General features: G+C 38.1%; 1 protein-coding gene across 1 annotated transcript in view; it reads left to right on the top strand.

Moving 5' to 3' along the window:
• The window catches only part of IL27RA (interleukin 27 receptor subunit alpha), a 43,331-nt gene extending 40,272 nt beyond the window's left edge, over positions 1–3,059 (top strand). The window contains exon 14 of the mRNA XM_066593724.1: positions 2,018–3,059. Within this exon, the coding sequence (XP_066449821.1) occupies positions 2,018–2,200 (183 nt within the window). The 3' untranslated portion in view covers positions 2,201–3,059. The remainder of the gene's footprint in view (positions 1–2,017) is intronic.
• The last annotated feature ends 13,747 nt before the right edge of the window (positions 3,060–16,806 follow it).

Here is a 16,806-nt window from a genome sequence, read left to right as displayed (position 1 = left end):
GATATATAGACTAGAATAGCGCCCCCTCCTACACTTGACTGAAACAGCTAGGTAGAGTACTGATATATAGACTAGAATAGCGCCCCCTCCTACACTGGGCTGGAACAGCTAGGTAGAGTACTGATATATAGACTAGAATAGCGCCCCCTCCTACACTGGGCTGGAACAGCTAGGTAGAGTACCGATATATAGACTAGAATAGCGCCCCCTCCTACACTGGGCTGGAACAGCTAGGTAGAGTACTGACATACACTAAATAAATGACAAAGGGCTCCCTGCCAAAGTTAATGTTTAAATGGCGGTGCTTTAAACTCACAGGACACCACGGGTTCTGCATCATCAGCTGATGTGGGTTCTGTATGGGGAGTGTTGGCTACTCAGCTGGCCGTGCTGGGAGACAGCAAATAAGCAGACGTCTGCCATTATCCACCCACTTCCCTCATATGTAATGCTGACTCACGCGTTTTATTGTCCCAGCAAGTGTCAGACAGGATTGACAAAATGCAGACTTTGAGGATGTGGAGGGAAGGGAGGGGACGGTGACGTTCTCCGCTTGTTTAGGAAACAGTCAAAACTATTTGTCCTCTCTAACTCCCTGGAATCAAGTCCTTGCGATGATGGATTGTAACGCTGCAGCTCTGAAGTCAATAGCGATGATAGAAGCAGAGAGGTGTAGTCGCCATGTTTCATGCACTTCTATATGTATATAACTTCATACATGGAAGATGGTGCCAGAATGTGGGCTTTCACCCCTGTGATAAGATGGTGGCACCAGTGTTGGCCTTAGGTTAGATGGCACCCTGTGCAGAAATTTTGTTGGCACCCCATCCACTGCCCACTGATATAGAAAAAAAACAATATATTACATTTACAGGCAGTTTGCCTGTATTCTGCTTGTGCAGGAAGCATGAAAATGGCAACTGACCCCAAAACAGCTCAGTAAATAAATAATTTACCAGAACCAAGCTCAGCACCAGAATCAAGATCATGACACAAATACAGCACCAGAAACAAACTCCTAACAAGTATAGCCCCAGAACCAAGCTCAGTACATAAAAACAACACCAGAAACAAACTTGAAACATAAGTACAGTAGCAGAACTAAGCAACTGTGTTGTAAAGATGCCAAATGGCAGCGCCTTGGATAATCAGAGGGGAGGAGACAGAGCATGGAGGAGAATGATTCCTGTAGCTCTACAAGATGCTGCCACACAGAAAGAAGATCATCTGGCAGGGCGTGCCTGAGGAGGATGACTGCCCCAGCCTACATTGATCTGGTGCTCCTCCTACAAATTAGTGGCCGGCGTTCTGCACGACTGCAAGGGTCGCCCGTAGGTAAGGCCTGCCATGGGTGGCACTTATTTAATGGAGAGGGGAATCAATTGAACTGGTCATAAAAATCAAGTATAGACAATCTTATCGACCCCCATCTTCCCCATTCACCGGGTCATTATAATATCCCCAGAAGAAAAGAAGAGGACTGGATAGATATTACTCCCCGAATGACCGGCTTCAGGCAAGGGGCACAAGGCATCAGATGAGTCCAGATGGTGTATGCCACTATCACCGGCAGCTAAAGAAATAAGTCCACCTTAAACAGTACTTCACTTAAATAATCTTGAGGTATATCCTAAAGAAGCTGGACCAGTTCTAGAATGCAGGGGGCATGTAGAGTCTGCAAACTACTGTGCTGCTGCTCAGAGATTCCGGTAAGAACCAATGAAATTAGATATCCTGAGAAATCTTTGAGCAGTGCCCCCAAAGGTCAGACATTGGAATTGCGAGATTAAAAACCTCCAAACATTGCCCAAGGGGTTTGGACACTCACAGGGCTCCCCAGCTCCTCCGTCCTGGAAAGGTCTATAACATGGGAGTGCATTACTTAAGGTGGAATTTTCTTGCTGGTTTGGGTCAAATGTGAATGTAAATCTAAACATTATTGCCACATCTGTGTAGGTTTATATCATTAACCATTAGAGATTTTCCATCTAATATCATATATATGCCTATATTACAGGTTTCCCTCAACCCACTCATTGCAGTAGTGGAAGAGATGGAGCCTCCACCTCGGCCACCAACACCGTCACCACCAACACCATCACCAGCACCATCGCCTGTACTGATAAAGGCTCCTGTCATTACTTCTGGGTATGAAAGACACTTCATGCCAACCGCAGAGGAGGTAATGGGTTTTGGTTGAAGAACATTTTAAACTGCCAAAGATGAAAGGAAGCTTAAGATATCTGCTCTGGATGGAATGGGCAATATTGGCCTCCTAAACTCGCCAAGTCAAAAGCCAAAACCAAGAGGTTATTTGTGAACCCAAAAAAGTGATAAACCCAACGGTTGGTCCTCTCTGTTATCCACAGCTGGACTTGGAGGATTCTCTGGTGGACCAATGTAACCCTGTTTGGGCTTTTGGTTGTCTAGTCTGATACTACTTTGGCTTCTGTTGCACAAGTGTGATCCCGTTTAGGTCTTTCGGGAGGCTGTCTGACCCTATTTGGACATTTTGTGGGCTGCTCAATTTTTTTTTTTGAAGCAGTAGGTACAAGATTAAGGTTTTTCTGCCATCTTTGGTCTGAACAGTAATTGACTAATCCTATTCCAATGACTACATCCCAATCGCCCTAGTCGGTAGCTCGTCACCTTGAGTTAGATACGATGGTCACCCACACTTGGTGTGACCACTAGCACAGGTAACATCTGTAGAGTGGAGGTGCTATTTACAATAAGGGAGAATCTTCCTTATCTATGGACAGGATACATTACCAGGGATGGATCTTTCGCTTGTCCTATAAGCTCTCAGATATGGTGAAGTAATTTGTTTGACCCGTCCTACAAGATCTGTGGTGTATGGGATGTAGGCTCTATCCATGTGGTGCTCACTGTGGTTTGCACTGTAAGATACAGACTTCTCATCCAGTTTGCATAGTATTGACCCGAAGTATAGGACAATGGCCGCCCGTCCCCGTGAGGACAATATGGTGCACTGATTTGCTCATTTATTACTTTTTGGATAATACTGGATACAATAATAATTTATATAAGAATTGAAAGTGTCTCTGGCTCTAACTTCAGGAGAGCGACTTCTGTTTTACTAGATCTGTGGGCAATGAACAACGGTGTAACGTTTACGCCAACAGCGGCGGTTTTCTATTCAGTTTAAAAGACTGATAGGGATGGAAGTTATGCGAAGCGGAGAACAAGGAGGTCTCACCCATATGGTACTTTACCACTTTCCATTCCTATGAGGATTTCTGCATAGATGATGGAAAGTCGGGCTGGATAGTAGAAGTACAATGGAAGGGTTCAGTCTGGAGATAGTGTAACCGGTGCCGGACATGATTGGAGCTCTGTGTGGCTCAGAATTACTACACTACCATTATATGGCTGATGCGCAGAATCCAACATTTGCTGAAACCAGAAAAAGATGCAAAATCACTAAGGATGAGGATCCAGGGGGCTTGGGCTGAGTGAGCCCTGCTGCAAACAACACATAACACCCTACCCTATGTTGGCATACTTAAACTACCCTTCAATTTAAGGGCAACATTCTGTCCTGGCACGAACATGGCCACTGCAGTTTTCTATCTATGCTATGCACACTGTGCACTGCCCTGTGATTGGTCAGCACTGATCAAGTGAGCAGTGCTGACCTATCAGAGAGCAGGTATAGCACATTGGTAGTCTACCCCTACCACTGCACTGTGGAGAAGAGGTAGTTTGAAGATTGTTTCAGACAGCAGAAAATGAAACCCAGAACCGGTGGATCAGCACAAAACACTAACAGCAGGAACCATAACTGTCCTTGGCGCTCTCAGGACAACATTGTTTAACAAAACCGGAAGGTCGCTTTACAGATTTGCAGCAATGTACGTAGGGTCCAAACGAGGACCAGGAAGGGGTTACTTACCACTACTGGTGTAGGAATGGGGATCAGAGACGTATAGTGGATATACAGACCTGGAGGACTTGTCATCTGTGCACTCCGGGGGCAGCACTGTGAGTCTCCTGCCATTGTGGTATTGGGCATCAGTTACAAGATCGATGACTGATTACAGAGAACAATTGACTACATCCATTACATAACAAATAATGACAAAACCAACTAGAAGTTTTAAGTCCCTTCAACTGGTACGATCGCTGGGCGCTTTACTCCATTTTTCCACCATATGATATACCAGACCTGGTGTACATTTCTGTCTAAGTGCACAGAGCGGCCAGGGAATGCGCCAAATACATGAAAAGGCTTACGCCTCTTTATATATTCAGCGCATTGCGCGCCTGGGGTAATTGTAGTAAACCCACTGCAAGAAATGTTGGGCTTAGCTAAATTTCCTCCATAATGTTATCAGATAAGATTACAGGAATATCAGCAAAAAACAGCACTGTCACGGATCGGGAGGAGAGAGAGAGATCGCGCTAACCGTGAGTCCGATCACTCAGAGTCACCAGACTACAGGTGGATTTGTAACCAGCTTTCACGGGGTCCTGCCACATGCAAACCGAAAGCACAAATCACTCCTGATCCGGCCTAACGCACTCCAGCACTCCACAATGCCGCTCATATATACACGCTGCCACCACCAACTTCGAAAGGTAAGCTGGAACAGAGACTATGAATTATGAACACAATCTTCAGAGTTTATGGTTCGTTTTAAAATGGACAAGGTTTAACTAATAAATTGCAAATTTATTCTAAAGAAAACTAGCAGTGCAAATATATATATACAGGCATACACAACAAGACAGTATTTTAAAATAAAACAAGGAGAAAAATAAATGAAAGATACCAGATATGGGATATCCGGCCCAAGATTCTGATTCGTGCAGAGTTACTGAAGCAAACGCGAGCAGCCTTATGCCAAGGCATATCTCTGAAGTCTGATACATGGGAGAGGAAAACCCTCTGCTTTAAGGTCTCCTCGGACCACACATTCTTCGGCCTTCTTTCGACATCACCAAGCGCTGTGTTAAATGTATGCGGAGCCCACTTTGATGGAAACCCAATTAAATTTTTCGGCCATATTTCCGCAAGAGATCATCCGATCGGGAATATATAATATAATTCGTATTAAGTGTCACAGAACGTCACACAACCAGTAATCTTTATTAAAAGATTTTTCCCTAATCTGAATTTCAGCTCCGGAGTGTCTGTGAGAAGCCAGCTGTTAGCTGAATGATTTTCCTTAGACTTCATTAACAAGTACATGGTCACACAATGTGGTTTACTCATGTTCATTCTACAGCAACAGGTTCGGGTGGGAGAAGAAAGGGGTTATTTACTCACATCACAGCTCCTGTCCAGGGAAAGGTGAGACAATGGCCTTTCTAAATGTGAATATCAACGGGAAGAAGTGAGTAAATGGGGGGAAGGGCATCTGAAGGATTACACAAGCAATCTAACTACACACACAATGGATGACACTATAGCCAGGCCTGAATGGGTTAATATAAAATGGAAGCTGAGATAGGCCCAAGACCTGACACGCACGCAAAATAGCTGACAGCCTACCAGTCCCTATATCACAAACACCACTCTGGCCCATGGGCCGTGTCTGGTATTACTTGACCATTGCGGCTCCATTGGTACTGCGCTCCATAACAACTTCTTTCTGAACTGCGGCATCTAAAGTCAGGTGAATGTTGTGCGGATAAAACCTCCATAGGTCTGTGCTGAACTGCATAATGTTTACAGCACAACCCACATATGACGTACCGCCGCAGGCTATACAGCACCACAACCTCCCCGTGAGGTCAAGGGACCAAATCCTGCAGATTGACTGACATCATGCAGCCAACAAATTATATAGACGACTAACATAAATAACATGAATGATGTCACATCCTGCGGAAGCGTGGTGTGCGGAATGCAGAAGCAGCATCAATGCCAAACTTACATAGCATAATACTATGATGACGGCACATTCTACAGGTCTGTACTGTAAGGAGGCTGACAGATCCATCACTACTACCCAATGCTCAACCTAAAGCCACATCTCAAAAATTATAGTAGTTATATTCTTGTACATAGGAGGCAGTATTATAGTAGTTATATTCTTGTACATAGGGGGCAGTATTATAGTAGTTATATTCTTGTACATAGGGGCAGTATTATAGTAGTTATATTCTTGTACATAGGAGGCAGTATTATAGTAGTTATATTCTTGTACACAGGAGGCAGTATTATAGTAGTTATATTCTTGTACACAGGGGGCAGTATTATAGTAGTTATATTCTTGTACATAGGAGGCAGTATTATAGTAGTTATATTCTTGTACACAGGAGGCAGTATTATAGTAGTTATATTCTTGTACATAGGAGCAGTATTATAGTAGTTATGTTCTTGTACATAGGGGGCAGTATTATAGTAGTTATATTCTTGTATATAGGGAGCAGTACTATAGTAGTTATATTCTTGTACATAGGAGGCAGTATTATAGTAGTTATATTCTTGTACATAGGAGCAGTATTATAGTAGTTATGTTCTTGTACATAGGAGGCAGTATTATAGTAGTTATATTCTTGTACATAGGGGGCAGTATTATAGTAGTTATATTCTTGTACATAGGAGGCAGTATTATAGTAGTTATATTCTTGTACATAGGAGGCAGTATTATAGTAGTTATATTCTTGTACATAGAGGGCAGTATTATAGTAGTTATATTCTTGTACATAGGGGGCAGTATTATAGTAGTTATATTCTTGTACATAGGAGGCAGTATTATAGTAGTTATATTCTTGTACATAGGAGGCAGTATTATAGTAGTTATATTCTTGTACATAGAGGGCAGTATTATAGTAGTTATATTCTTGTACATAGGGGGCAGTATTATAGTAGTTATATTCTTGTACATAGAGGGCAGTATTATAGTAGTTATATTCTTGTACATAGGGGGCAGTATTATAGTAGTTATATTCTTGTACATAGGAGGCAGTATTATAGTAGTTATATTCTTGTACACAGGAGGCAGTATTATAGTAGTTATATTCTTGTACACAGGGGGCAGTATTATAGTAGTTATATTCTTGTACATAGGAGGCAGTATTATAGTAGTTATATTCTTGTACACAGGAGGCAGTATTATAGTTGTTATATTCTTGTACACAGGGGGCAGTATTATAGTAGTTATATTCTTGTACATAGGGGGCCGTATTATAGTAGTTATATTCTTGTACATAGGGGGCAGTATTATAGTAGTTATATTCTTGTACATAGGGGGCAGTATTATAGTAGTTATATTCTTGTACATAGGGGGCAGTATTATAGTAGTTATATTCTTGTACATAGGGGGCAGTATTATAGTAGTTATATTCCTGTACATAGGGGGCAGTATTATAGTAGTTATATTCCTGTACATAGGGGACAGTATTATAGTAGTTATATTCTTGTACATGGGGGCATTATTATAGTAGTTATATTCTTGTACATAGCAGGCAGTATTATAGTAGTTATATTCTTGTACATAGGAGCAGTATTATAGTATATACATTCTTGTACATAGGGGCAGTATTATAGGAGTTATATTCTTGTACATAGCAGGCAGTATTATAGTAGTTATATTCTTGTACATAGGAGCAGTATTATAGTAGTTATATTCTTGTACATAGGGGGCAGTATTATAGTAGTTATATTCCTGTACATAGGGGGCAGTATTATAGTAGTTATATTCCTGTACATAGGGGGCAGTATTATAGTAGTTATATTCTTGTACATGGGGGCATTATTATAGTAGTTATATTCTTGTACATAGCAGGCAGTATTATAGTAGTTATATTCTTGTACATAGGAGCAGTATTATAGTATATACATTCTTGTACATAGGGGCAGTATTATAGTATATACATTCTTGTACATAGGGGGCAGTATTATAGTAGTTATATTCTTGTACGTAGGAGGCAGTATTATAGTAGTTATATTCTTGTACATAGGGGCTGTATTATAGTAGTTATATTCTTGTACATAGGGGCAGTATTATAGTAGTTATATTCTTGTACATAGCAGGCAGTATTATAATAGTTATATTCTTGTACATGGGGGCAGTATTATAGTAGTTATATTCTTGTACATAGGAGGCAGTATTATAGTAGTTATATTCTTGTACATAGGGGGCAGTATTATAGTAGATATATTCTTGCACATAGGGGGCAGTATTATAGTAGTTATATTCTTGTACATAGGGGCAGTATTATAGTAGTTATATTCTTGTACATAGGAGCAGTATTATAGTAGACATATTATTGTACATAGGAGCAGTATTATAGTAGTTATATTCTTGTACATAGGGGGCAGTATTATAGTAGTTATATTCTTGTACACAGGAGGCAGTATTATAGTAGTTATATTCTTGTACATAGGAGCAGTATTATAGTAGTTATGTTCTTGTACATAGGGGGCAGTATTATAGTAGTTATATTCTTGTATATAGGGAGCAGTACTATAGTAGTTATATTCTTGTACATAGGAGGCAGTATTATAGTAGTTATATTCTTGTACATAGGAGCAGTATTATAGTAGTTATGTTCTTGTACATAGGAGGCAGTATTATAGTAGTTATATTCTTGTACATAGGGGGCAGTATTATAGTAGTTATATTCTTGTACATAGGAGGCAGTATTATAGTAGTTATATTCTTGTACATAGGAGGCAGTATTATAGTAGTTATATTCTTGTACATAGAGGGCAGTATTATAGTAGTTATATTCTTGTACATAGGGGGCAGTATTATAGTAGTTATATTCTTGTACATAGGAGGCAGTATTATAGTAGTTATATTCTTGTACATAGGAGGCAGTATTATAGTAGTTATATTCTTGTACATAGAGGGCAGTATTATAGTAGTTATATTCTTGTACATAGGGGGCAGTATTATAGTAGTTATATTCTTGTACATAGAGGGCAGTATTATAGTAGTTATATTCTTGTACATAGGGGGCAGTATTATAGTAGTTATATTCTTGTACATAGGAGGCAGTATTATAGTAGTTATATTCTTGTACACAGGAGGCAGTATTATAGTAGTTATATTCTTGTACACAGGGGGCAGTATTATAGTAGTTATATTCTTGTACATAGGAGGCAGTATTATAGTAGTTATATTCTTGTACACAGGAGGCAGTATTATAGTTGTTATATTCTTGTACACAGGGGGCAGTATTATAGTAGTTATATTCTTGTACATAGGGGGCCGTATTATAGTAGTTATATTCTTGTACATAGGGGGCAGTATTATAGTAGTTATATTCTTGTACATAGGGGGCAGTATTATAGTAGTTATATTCTTGTACATAGGGGGCAGTATTATAGTAGTTATATTCTTGTACATAGGGGGCAGTATTATAGTAGTTATATTCCTGTACATAGGGGGCAGTATTATAGTAGTTATATTCCTGTACATAGGGGACAGTATTATAGTAGTTATATTCTTGTACATGGGGGCATTATTATAGTAGTTATATTCTTGTACATAGCAGGCAGTATTATAGTAGTTATATTCTTGTACATAGGAGCAGTATTATAGTATATACATTCTTGTACATAGGGGCAGTATTATAGGAGTTATATTCTTGTACATAGCAGGCAGTATTATAGTAGTTATATTCTTGTACATAGGAGCAGTATTATAGTAGTTATATTCTTGTACATAGGGGGCAGTATTATAGTAGTTATATTCCTGTACATAGGGGGCAGTATTATAGTAGTTATATTCCTGTACATAGGGGGCAGTATTATAGTAGTTATATTCTTGTACATGGGGGCATTATTATAGTAGTTATATTCTTGTACATAGCAGGCAGTATTATAGTAGTTATATTCTTGTACATAGGAGCAGTATTATAGTATATACATTCTTGTACATAGGGGCAGTATTATAGTATATACATTCTTGTACATAGGGGGCAGTATTATAGTAGTTATATTCTTGTACGTAGGAGGCAGTATTATAGTAGTTATATTCTTGTACATAGGGGCTGTATTATAGTAGTTATATTCTTGTACATAGGGGCAGTATTATAGTAGTTATATTCTTGTACATAGCAGGCAGTATTATAATAGTTATATTCTTGTACATGGGGGCAGTATTATAGTAGTTATATTCTTGTACATAGGAGGCAGTATTATAGTAGTTATATTCTTGTACATAGGGGGCAGTATTATAGTAGATATATTCTTGCACATAGGGGGCAGTATTATAGTAGTTATATTCTTGTACATAGGGGCAGTATTATAGTAGTTATATTCTTGTACATAGGAGCAGTATTATAGTAGACATATTATTGTACATAGGAGCAGTATTATAGTAGTTATATTCTTGTACATAGGGGGCAGTATTATAGTAGATATATTCTTGTACATAGGGGGCAGTATTATAGTAGATATATTCTTGTACATAGGGGGCAGTATTATAGTAGTTATATTCTTGTACATAGGGGGCAGTATTATAGTAGTTATATTCTTGTACATAGCAGGCAGTATTATAATAGTTATATTCTTGTTCATAGCGGGCAGTATTATAGTAGTTATATTCTTGTACATAGGGGGCAGTAATATAGTAGTTATATTCTTGTACATGGCAGCAGTATTTTAGTATATTCTTGTACATAGAGGCAGTATTATAGTAGTTATATTCTTGTACATAGGAGGCAGTATTATAGTAGTTATATTCTTGTACATAGGAGGCAGTATTATAGTAGTTATATTCTTGTACATAGGAGGCAGTATTATAGTAGTTATATTCTTGTACATGGCAGCAGTATTTTAGTATATTCTTGTACATAGAGGCAGTATTATAGTAGTTATATTCTTGTACATAGGGGGCAGTATTATAGTAGTTATATTCTAGTACATGGGAGGCAGTATTATAGTAGTTATTTTCTTGTACATAGGGGGCAGTATTATAGTAGTTATATTCCTGTACATAGGGGGCAGTATTATAGTAGTTATATTCCTGTACATAGGGGGCAGTATTATAGTAGTTATATTCTTGTACATGGGGGCATTATTATAGTAGTTATATTCTTGTACATAGCAGGCAGTATTATAGTAGTTATATTTTTGTACATATGAGGCCGTATTATAGTAGTTATATTCTTGTACATAGGGGCAGTATTATAATAGTTATATTCTTGTACATAGGGGGCAGTATTATAGTAGTTATATTCTTGTACATAGAAGGCAGTATTATAGTAGATATATTATTGTACATAGAAGGCAGTATTATAGTAGTTATATTCTTGTACATGGCAGCAGTATTATAGTATATTCTTGTACATAGGGGCAGTATTATAGTAGTTATATTCTTGTACATAGGAGGTAGTATTATAGTAGTTATATTCTTGTACATAGGGGGCAGTAATATAGTAGTTATATTTTTGTACATATGAGGCAGTATTATAGTAGATATATTATTGTAAATAGGAGCAGTATTATAGAAGTTATATTCTTGTACATAGGGGGCAGTATTATAGTAGTTATATTCTTGTACATAGGGGGCAGTATTATAGTAGTTATATTCTTGTACATAGGGGGCAGTATTATAGTAGTTATATTCCTGTACATAGGGGCCAGTATTATAGTAGTTATATTCTTGTACATGGGGGCATTATTATAGTAGTTATATTCTTGTACATAGCAGGCAGTATTATAGTAGTTATATTCTTGTACATAGGAGCAGTATTATAGTATATACATTCTTGTACATAGGGGCAGTATTATAGGAGTTCTATTCTTGTACATAGCAGGCAGTATTATAGTAGTTATATTCTTGTACATAGGAGCAGTATTATAGTAGTTATATTCTTGTACATAGGGGGCAGTATTATAGTAGTTATATTCCTGTACATAGGGGGCAGTATTATAGTAGTTATATTCCTGTACATAGGGGGCAGTATTATAGTAGTTATATTCTTGTACATGGGGGCATTATTATAGTAGTTATATTCTTGTACATAGCAGGCAGTATTATAGTAGTTATATTCTTGTACATAGGAGCAGTATTATAGTATATACATTCTTGTACATAGGAGGCAGTATTATAGTAGTTATATTCTTGTACATAGGGGGCAGTATTATAGTAGTTATATTCTTGTACATAGGGGGCAGTATTATAGTAGTTATATTCTTGTACCTAGGGGGCAGTATTATAGTATATACATTCTTGTACATAGGGGGCAGTATTATAGTAGTTATATTCTTGTACGTAGGAGGCAGTATTATAGTAGTTATATTCTTGTACATAGGGGCTGTATTATAGTAGTTATATTCTTGTACATAGGGGCAGTGTTATAGTAGTTATATTCTTGTACATAGCAGGCAGTATTATAATAGTTATATTCTTGTACATGGGGGCAGTATTATAGTAGTTATATTCTTGTACATAGGAGGCAGTATTATAGTAGTTATATTCTTGTACATAGGGGGCAGTATTATAGTAGATATATTCTTGCACATAGGGGGCAGTATTATAGTAGTTATATTCTTGTACATAGGGGGCAGTATTATAGTAGTTATATTCTTGTACATAGGAGCAGTATTATAGTAGACATATTATTGTACATAGGAGCAGTATTATAGTAGTTATATTCTTGTACATAGGGGGCAGTATTATAGTAGATATATTCTTGTACATAGGGGGCAGTATTATAGTAGTTATATTCTTGTACATAGGGGGCAGTATTATAGTAGTTATATTCTTGTACATAGCAGGCAGTATTATAATAGTTATATTCTTGTTCATAGCGGGCAGTATTATAGTAGTTATATTCTTGTACATAGGGGGCAGTAATATAGTAGTTATATTCTTGTACATGGCAGCAGTATTTTAGTATATTCTTGTACATAGAGGCAGTATTATAGTAGTTATATTCTTGTACATAGGGGGCAGTATTATAGTAGTTATATTCTTGTACATAGGAGGCAGTATTATAGTAGTTATATTCTTGTACATAGGAGGCAGTATTATAGTAGTTATATTCTTGTACATGGCAGCAGTATTTTAGTATATTCTTGTACATAGAGGCAGTATTATAGTAGTTATATTCTTGTACATAGGGGGCAGTATTATAGTAGCTATATTCTAGTACATGGGAGGCAGTATTATAGTAGTTATATTCTTGTACATAGGGGGCAGTAATATAGTAGTTATATTTTTGTACATATGAGGCCGTATTATAGTAGTTATATTCTTGTACATAGGGGCAGTATTATAATAGTTATATTCTTGTACATAGGGGGCAGTATTATAGTAGTTATATTCTTGTACATAGAAGGCAGTATTATAGTAGATATATTATTGTACATAGAAGGCAGTATTATAGTAGTTATATTCTTGTACATGGCAGCAGTATTATAGTATATTCTTGTACATAGGGGCAGTATTATAGTAGTTATATTCTTGTACATAGGAGGTAGTATTATAGTAGTTATATTCTTGTACATAGGGGGCAGTAATATAGTAGTTATATTTTTGTACATATGAGGCAGTATTATAGTAGATATATTATTGTACATAGGAGCAGTATTATAGTAGTTATATTCTTGTACATAGGGGGCAGTATTATAGTAGATATATTATTGTACATAGGAGCAGTATTATAGTAGTTATATTCTTGTACATAGGGAGCAGTATTATAGTAGTTATATTCTTGTACATAGGAGCAGTATTATAGAAGTTATATTCTTATACATAGGGGGCAGTAATATAGTAGTTATATTTTTGTACATATGAGGCAGTATTATAGTAGATATATTATTGTACATAGGAGCAGTATTATAGAAGTTATATTCCTGTGCCTGATCCAAACTGTTGATGTTATATAAAGTTTATTATTATTATATCCATATGACGTTGGATGGAATCGAGTAAATGCAAAAAAGGAAAGATGCCAGCAGCACAATTTTTCACCAGAATATGGCTGGACAGGTAAAGATGCAGAGTCACCATACCAGGTCTGATCCAAATAAGACCCACTTGTTCCAGTAGATGACAAAGTAGAGTGACAACATGCACAGTGCGATTAAAATATCTCCTTTATTCCTCAAAACGTTAAAATGGCATACAACATAACTGTAGTTATGTCCACCTGGACCCTGGGCTATTATGGCACTTGCCCCTTCCAACTATGCGTACATGTATAACTGGTGCGCATGCGCGGTATCCCACAATGCTCAGTGTGATCAACTCTGTGCATATCATTCAGCAGCAACTACCAACATCTCTTGTACATTATATACATATTTTAAGGTTGGCATCCTATGTCAATAAAACATTACCTATCTCTTTATTACTATGTTGCTGCCCCAATACTGGAGTATTACATGAATTATGCCAACCCTCATGTCTTGTAAATTTTAGAAAATTTTAGATATGCATCATAAGGGGATACATGTGAAGGAAACTAGGGACCTCCGACACGACAAGACCGGACCGCTGCTGTCACCTCTACTTTGTCATCTGCTGGATGGAATCCATTGACTATAATGGGTTTTGTCTTTCGTTATGCACTCTTACCCTTTCACATACAAATAGCGCTACATGCCGCACTATTTTGCCTAGAATTTTTGCAGAAATCAGCGATGGAGGCTCTAAATGGTGTCTTTGTCACTGATGAGACCGATGCCTAACACAACTGACTGTAATACGCAGCAGGGGGCAGCAGGGAGCACAGGACAACACGCATTACATTGTATATAGATATTGTTGCTTGATTCCGAGACATAATAGGAGTCAGAAAAATAAAATAGGTATTTGGTAAAATCTACTTTTCCCAAGTTTTAACCTTCTTTACTGCTTAATTGTTGATTTGAGTCACTGTTACCAGAACTGCTCCCTATCCGGGGACCAGCCTCATTAACATCGGGGACAAAGTCCTCAGCAAGCACTGTTGTCCGGACCACAAACAACCAAGGGCGGCAGTTTCCTTCCTTTAATATTCCATAAAGCAGAGATTTCCTTTGACAAACTCAATTAAAACTGTTATCTTCAGATGGCACAACTGGCGCATCGCACTCACTGTGTGATCCTGGCTGCCAGCTGACCGAAAATATTCAATGAATTCATGTAACATTAGTTCAAGAAATGTATTAGTAAACTCAACACTCCAGATCAAACGTTTACCCCATGTAATGCTAAGAGGGACTCCCACCTTTATAACAAATGGTTTTATTGTTCCAGTGCATGAACAGCAAAGCAAATTTGCAAATAGTATTCACTCAATATTTCCTACTGTTTTGTGTCTACAGCTCCTATGCAGACCTATGTGTCTCCATGGTAACAGACTACAAAACTACCCTGCGTAGTCTGGTCCGGCAGTTATACTCTCTTATATCTCTCCTCTACTTCTTGCCTACCTATCAAATGCACATTAAAAGTAGGAGACAGATGAAAGGAAGTAAGCCAGAAGGATTACACTACACTGGGTTTGTTTGTAGTCTGTTACCATGGAGACACATTGATTTGTATAGCAGCTGCAGACACTAAATGGTAGGAAATAATAAATTAAGATATAATGAAAAGTTGTATTTCTCATTTTAGATGCATGGGAGGAATAAAAAATAATTGCTTATGAAAGTGGACATAATATTTAGGAGTGGAGGATGAGACTACGATTCTTCCATTCCCCAAAGCCTGTCACTAGACATAGCCAGCCGCTAGCCAGGACATAATCACAGTGTCAGCTTTACCTAAGTCCGGGCTCACATGAGCATATGGTCACAGTGTACTATGCGTGCAGGTTTCGCGCACGTAATACGCTTTACCTATCTCGCTTGCGCTGCCATGTGGCTGCTACACAAATTGCACAAAATACGTGAAGCAAAAAATCACAGCACGTTCTGTCTTGGAGCGTATTACACGTGCTTACACGCCAATATAGTGCAAGGTGATTGGCAGCATGCAGCAAGTACACGTCATTGCGTACTAGCTGCATGCTCACACGCGTTTCTTGCACACGGCACACAGCGAAGAACAACTATTAGGGGGACCTCATTGTCTGCAGCAGTTGGGGCTACGGAGATTGGACCCCATCTGTAGTTGTAACCGCTCTAGCTGCTGTTACTCCACATCAAATCCTAATACCTCTACGGTCCTGAAGGCACCTGCTATGTGTAGAGTGTAGACTCAAGCACTACAGGACTTCTGTGTTCATGCTTATGGACTACCTCTGCATGGGCATCCTGTCATGTGACCTTGTAGAGGTCTATAACAGGAAGATGCTCGTTAAATTGACTAATATCTCTAAATTTGCTCATCTCACTTTCCTAGCATTAGATGTGTATGAAAACCTAAAATACTTCAAATGACAGCAAAAAGTTTTCTTAATTGCATTTTGGGACAAGTTTCTAGATGAATATTGTAATTTGCAAATCAGTAAATTATCTTTTCTGCTTCAGGCTGTCACAAGTCCTCCTCTTTAAACTTCATACTACATGCATTGGAAGGTATTGTCTGGCACGACAGAAACATGGCTGCCCTTTTACATGGGTTGTATCTCATATTGTAGCCAGTGCTGTCCTCAGGTTAGGCAGCACCCTGCACTTTATTTTTCTTGGCCTTTCTCGCCCCATAAGAAAAACGCTATGTATATATATATTATTGCACTAAAATTAAGTCTGCCTGTACTCTGCTTCTGCAGAAAACAAGTTAGCAGTATACCCACACTAGAACAGCTGAGTGAAAATATTATACCAGAACCAAGCTCATAAAATAAATGCAGCACCAGAACCAATCACAGTTCATCAATACAGCACTAGAATCAAGCCCAGAATCAGGCTCATAGCATAAATATAGCACCACGACAAAACTA

The sequence above is a fragment of the Eleutherodactylus coqui genome, chromosome 2 (genome assembly GCF_035609145.1).
Source record: "Eleutherodactylus coqui strain aEleCoq1 chromosome 2, aEleCoq1.hap1, whole genome shotgun sequence".
Taxonomy (NCBI): Eukaryota; Metazoa; Chordata; class Amphibia; order Anura; family Eleutherodactylidae; genus Eleutherodactylus; species Eleutherodactylus coqui.
The sequence above is the reverse complement of the archived record's forward strand: the minus strand, read 5'-3'. Positions and strand labels throughout refer to the sequence as shown.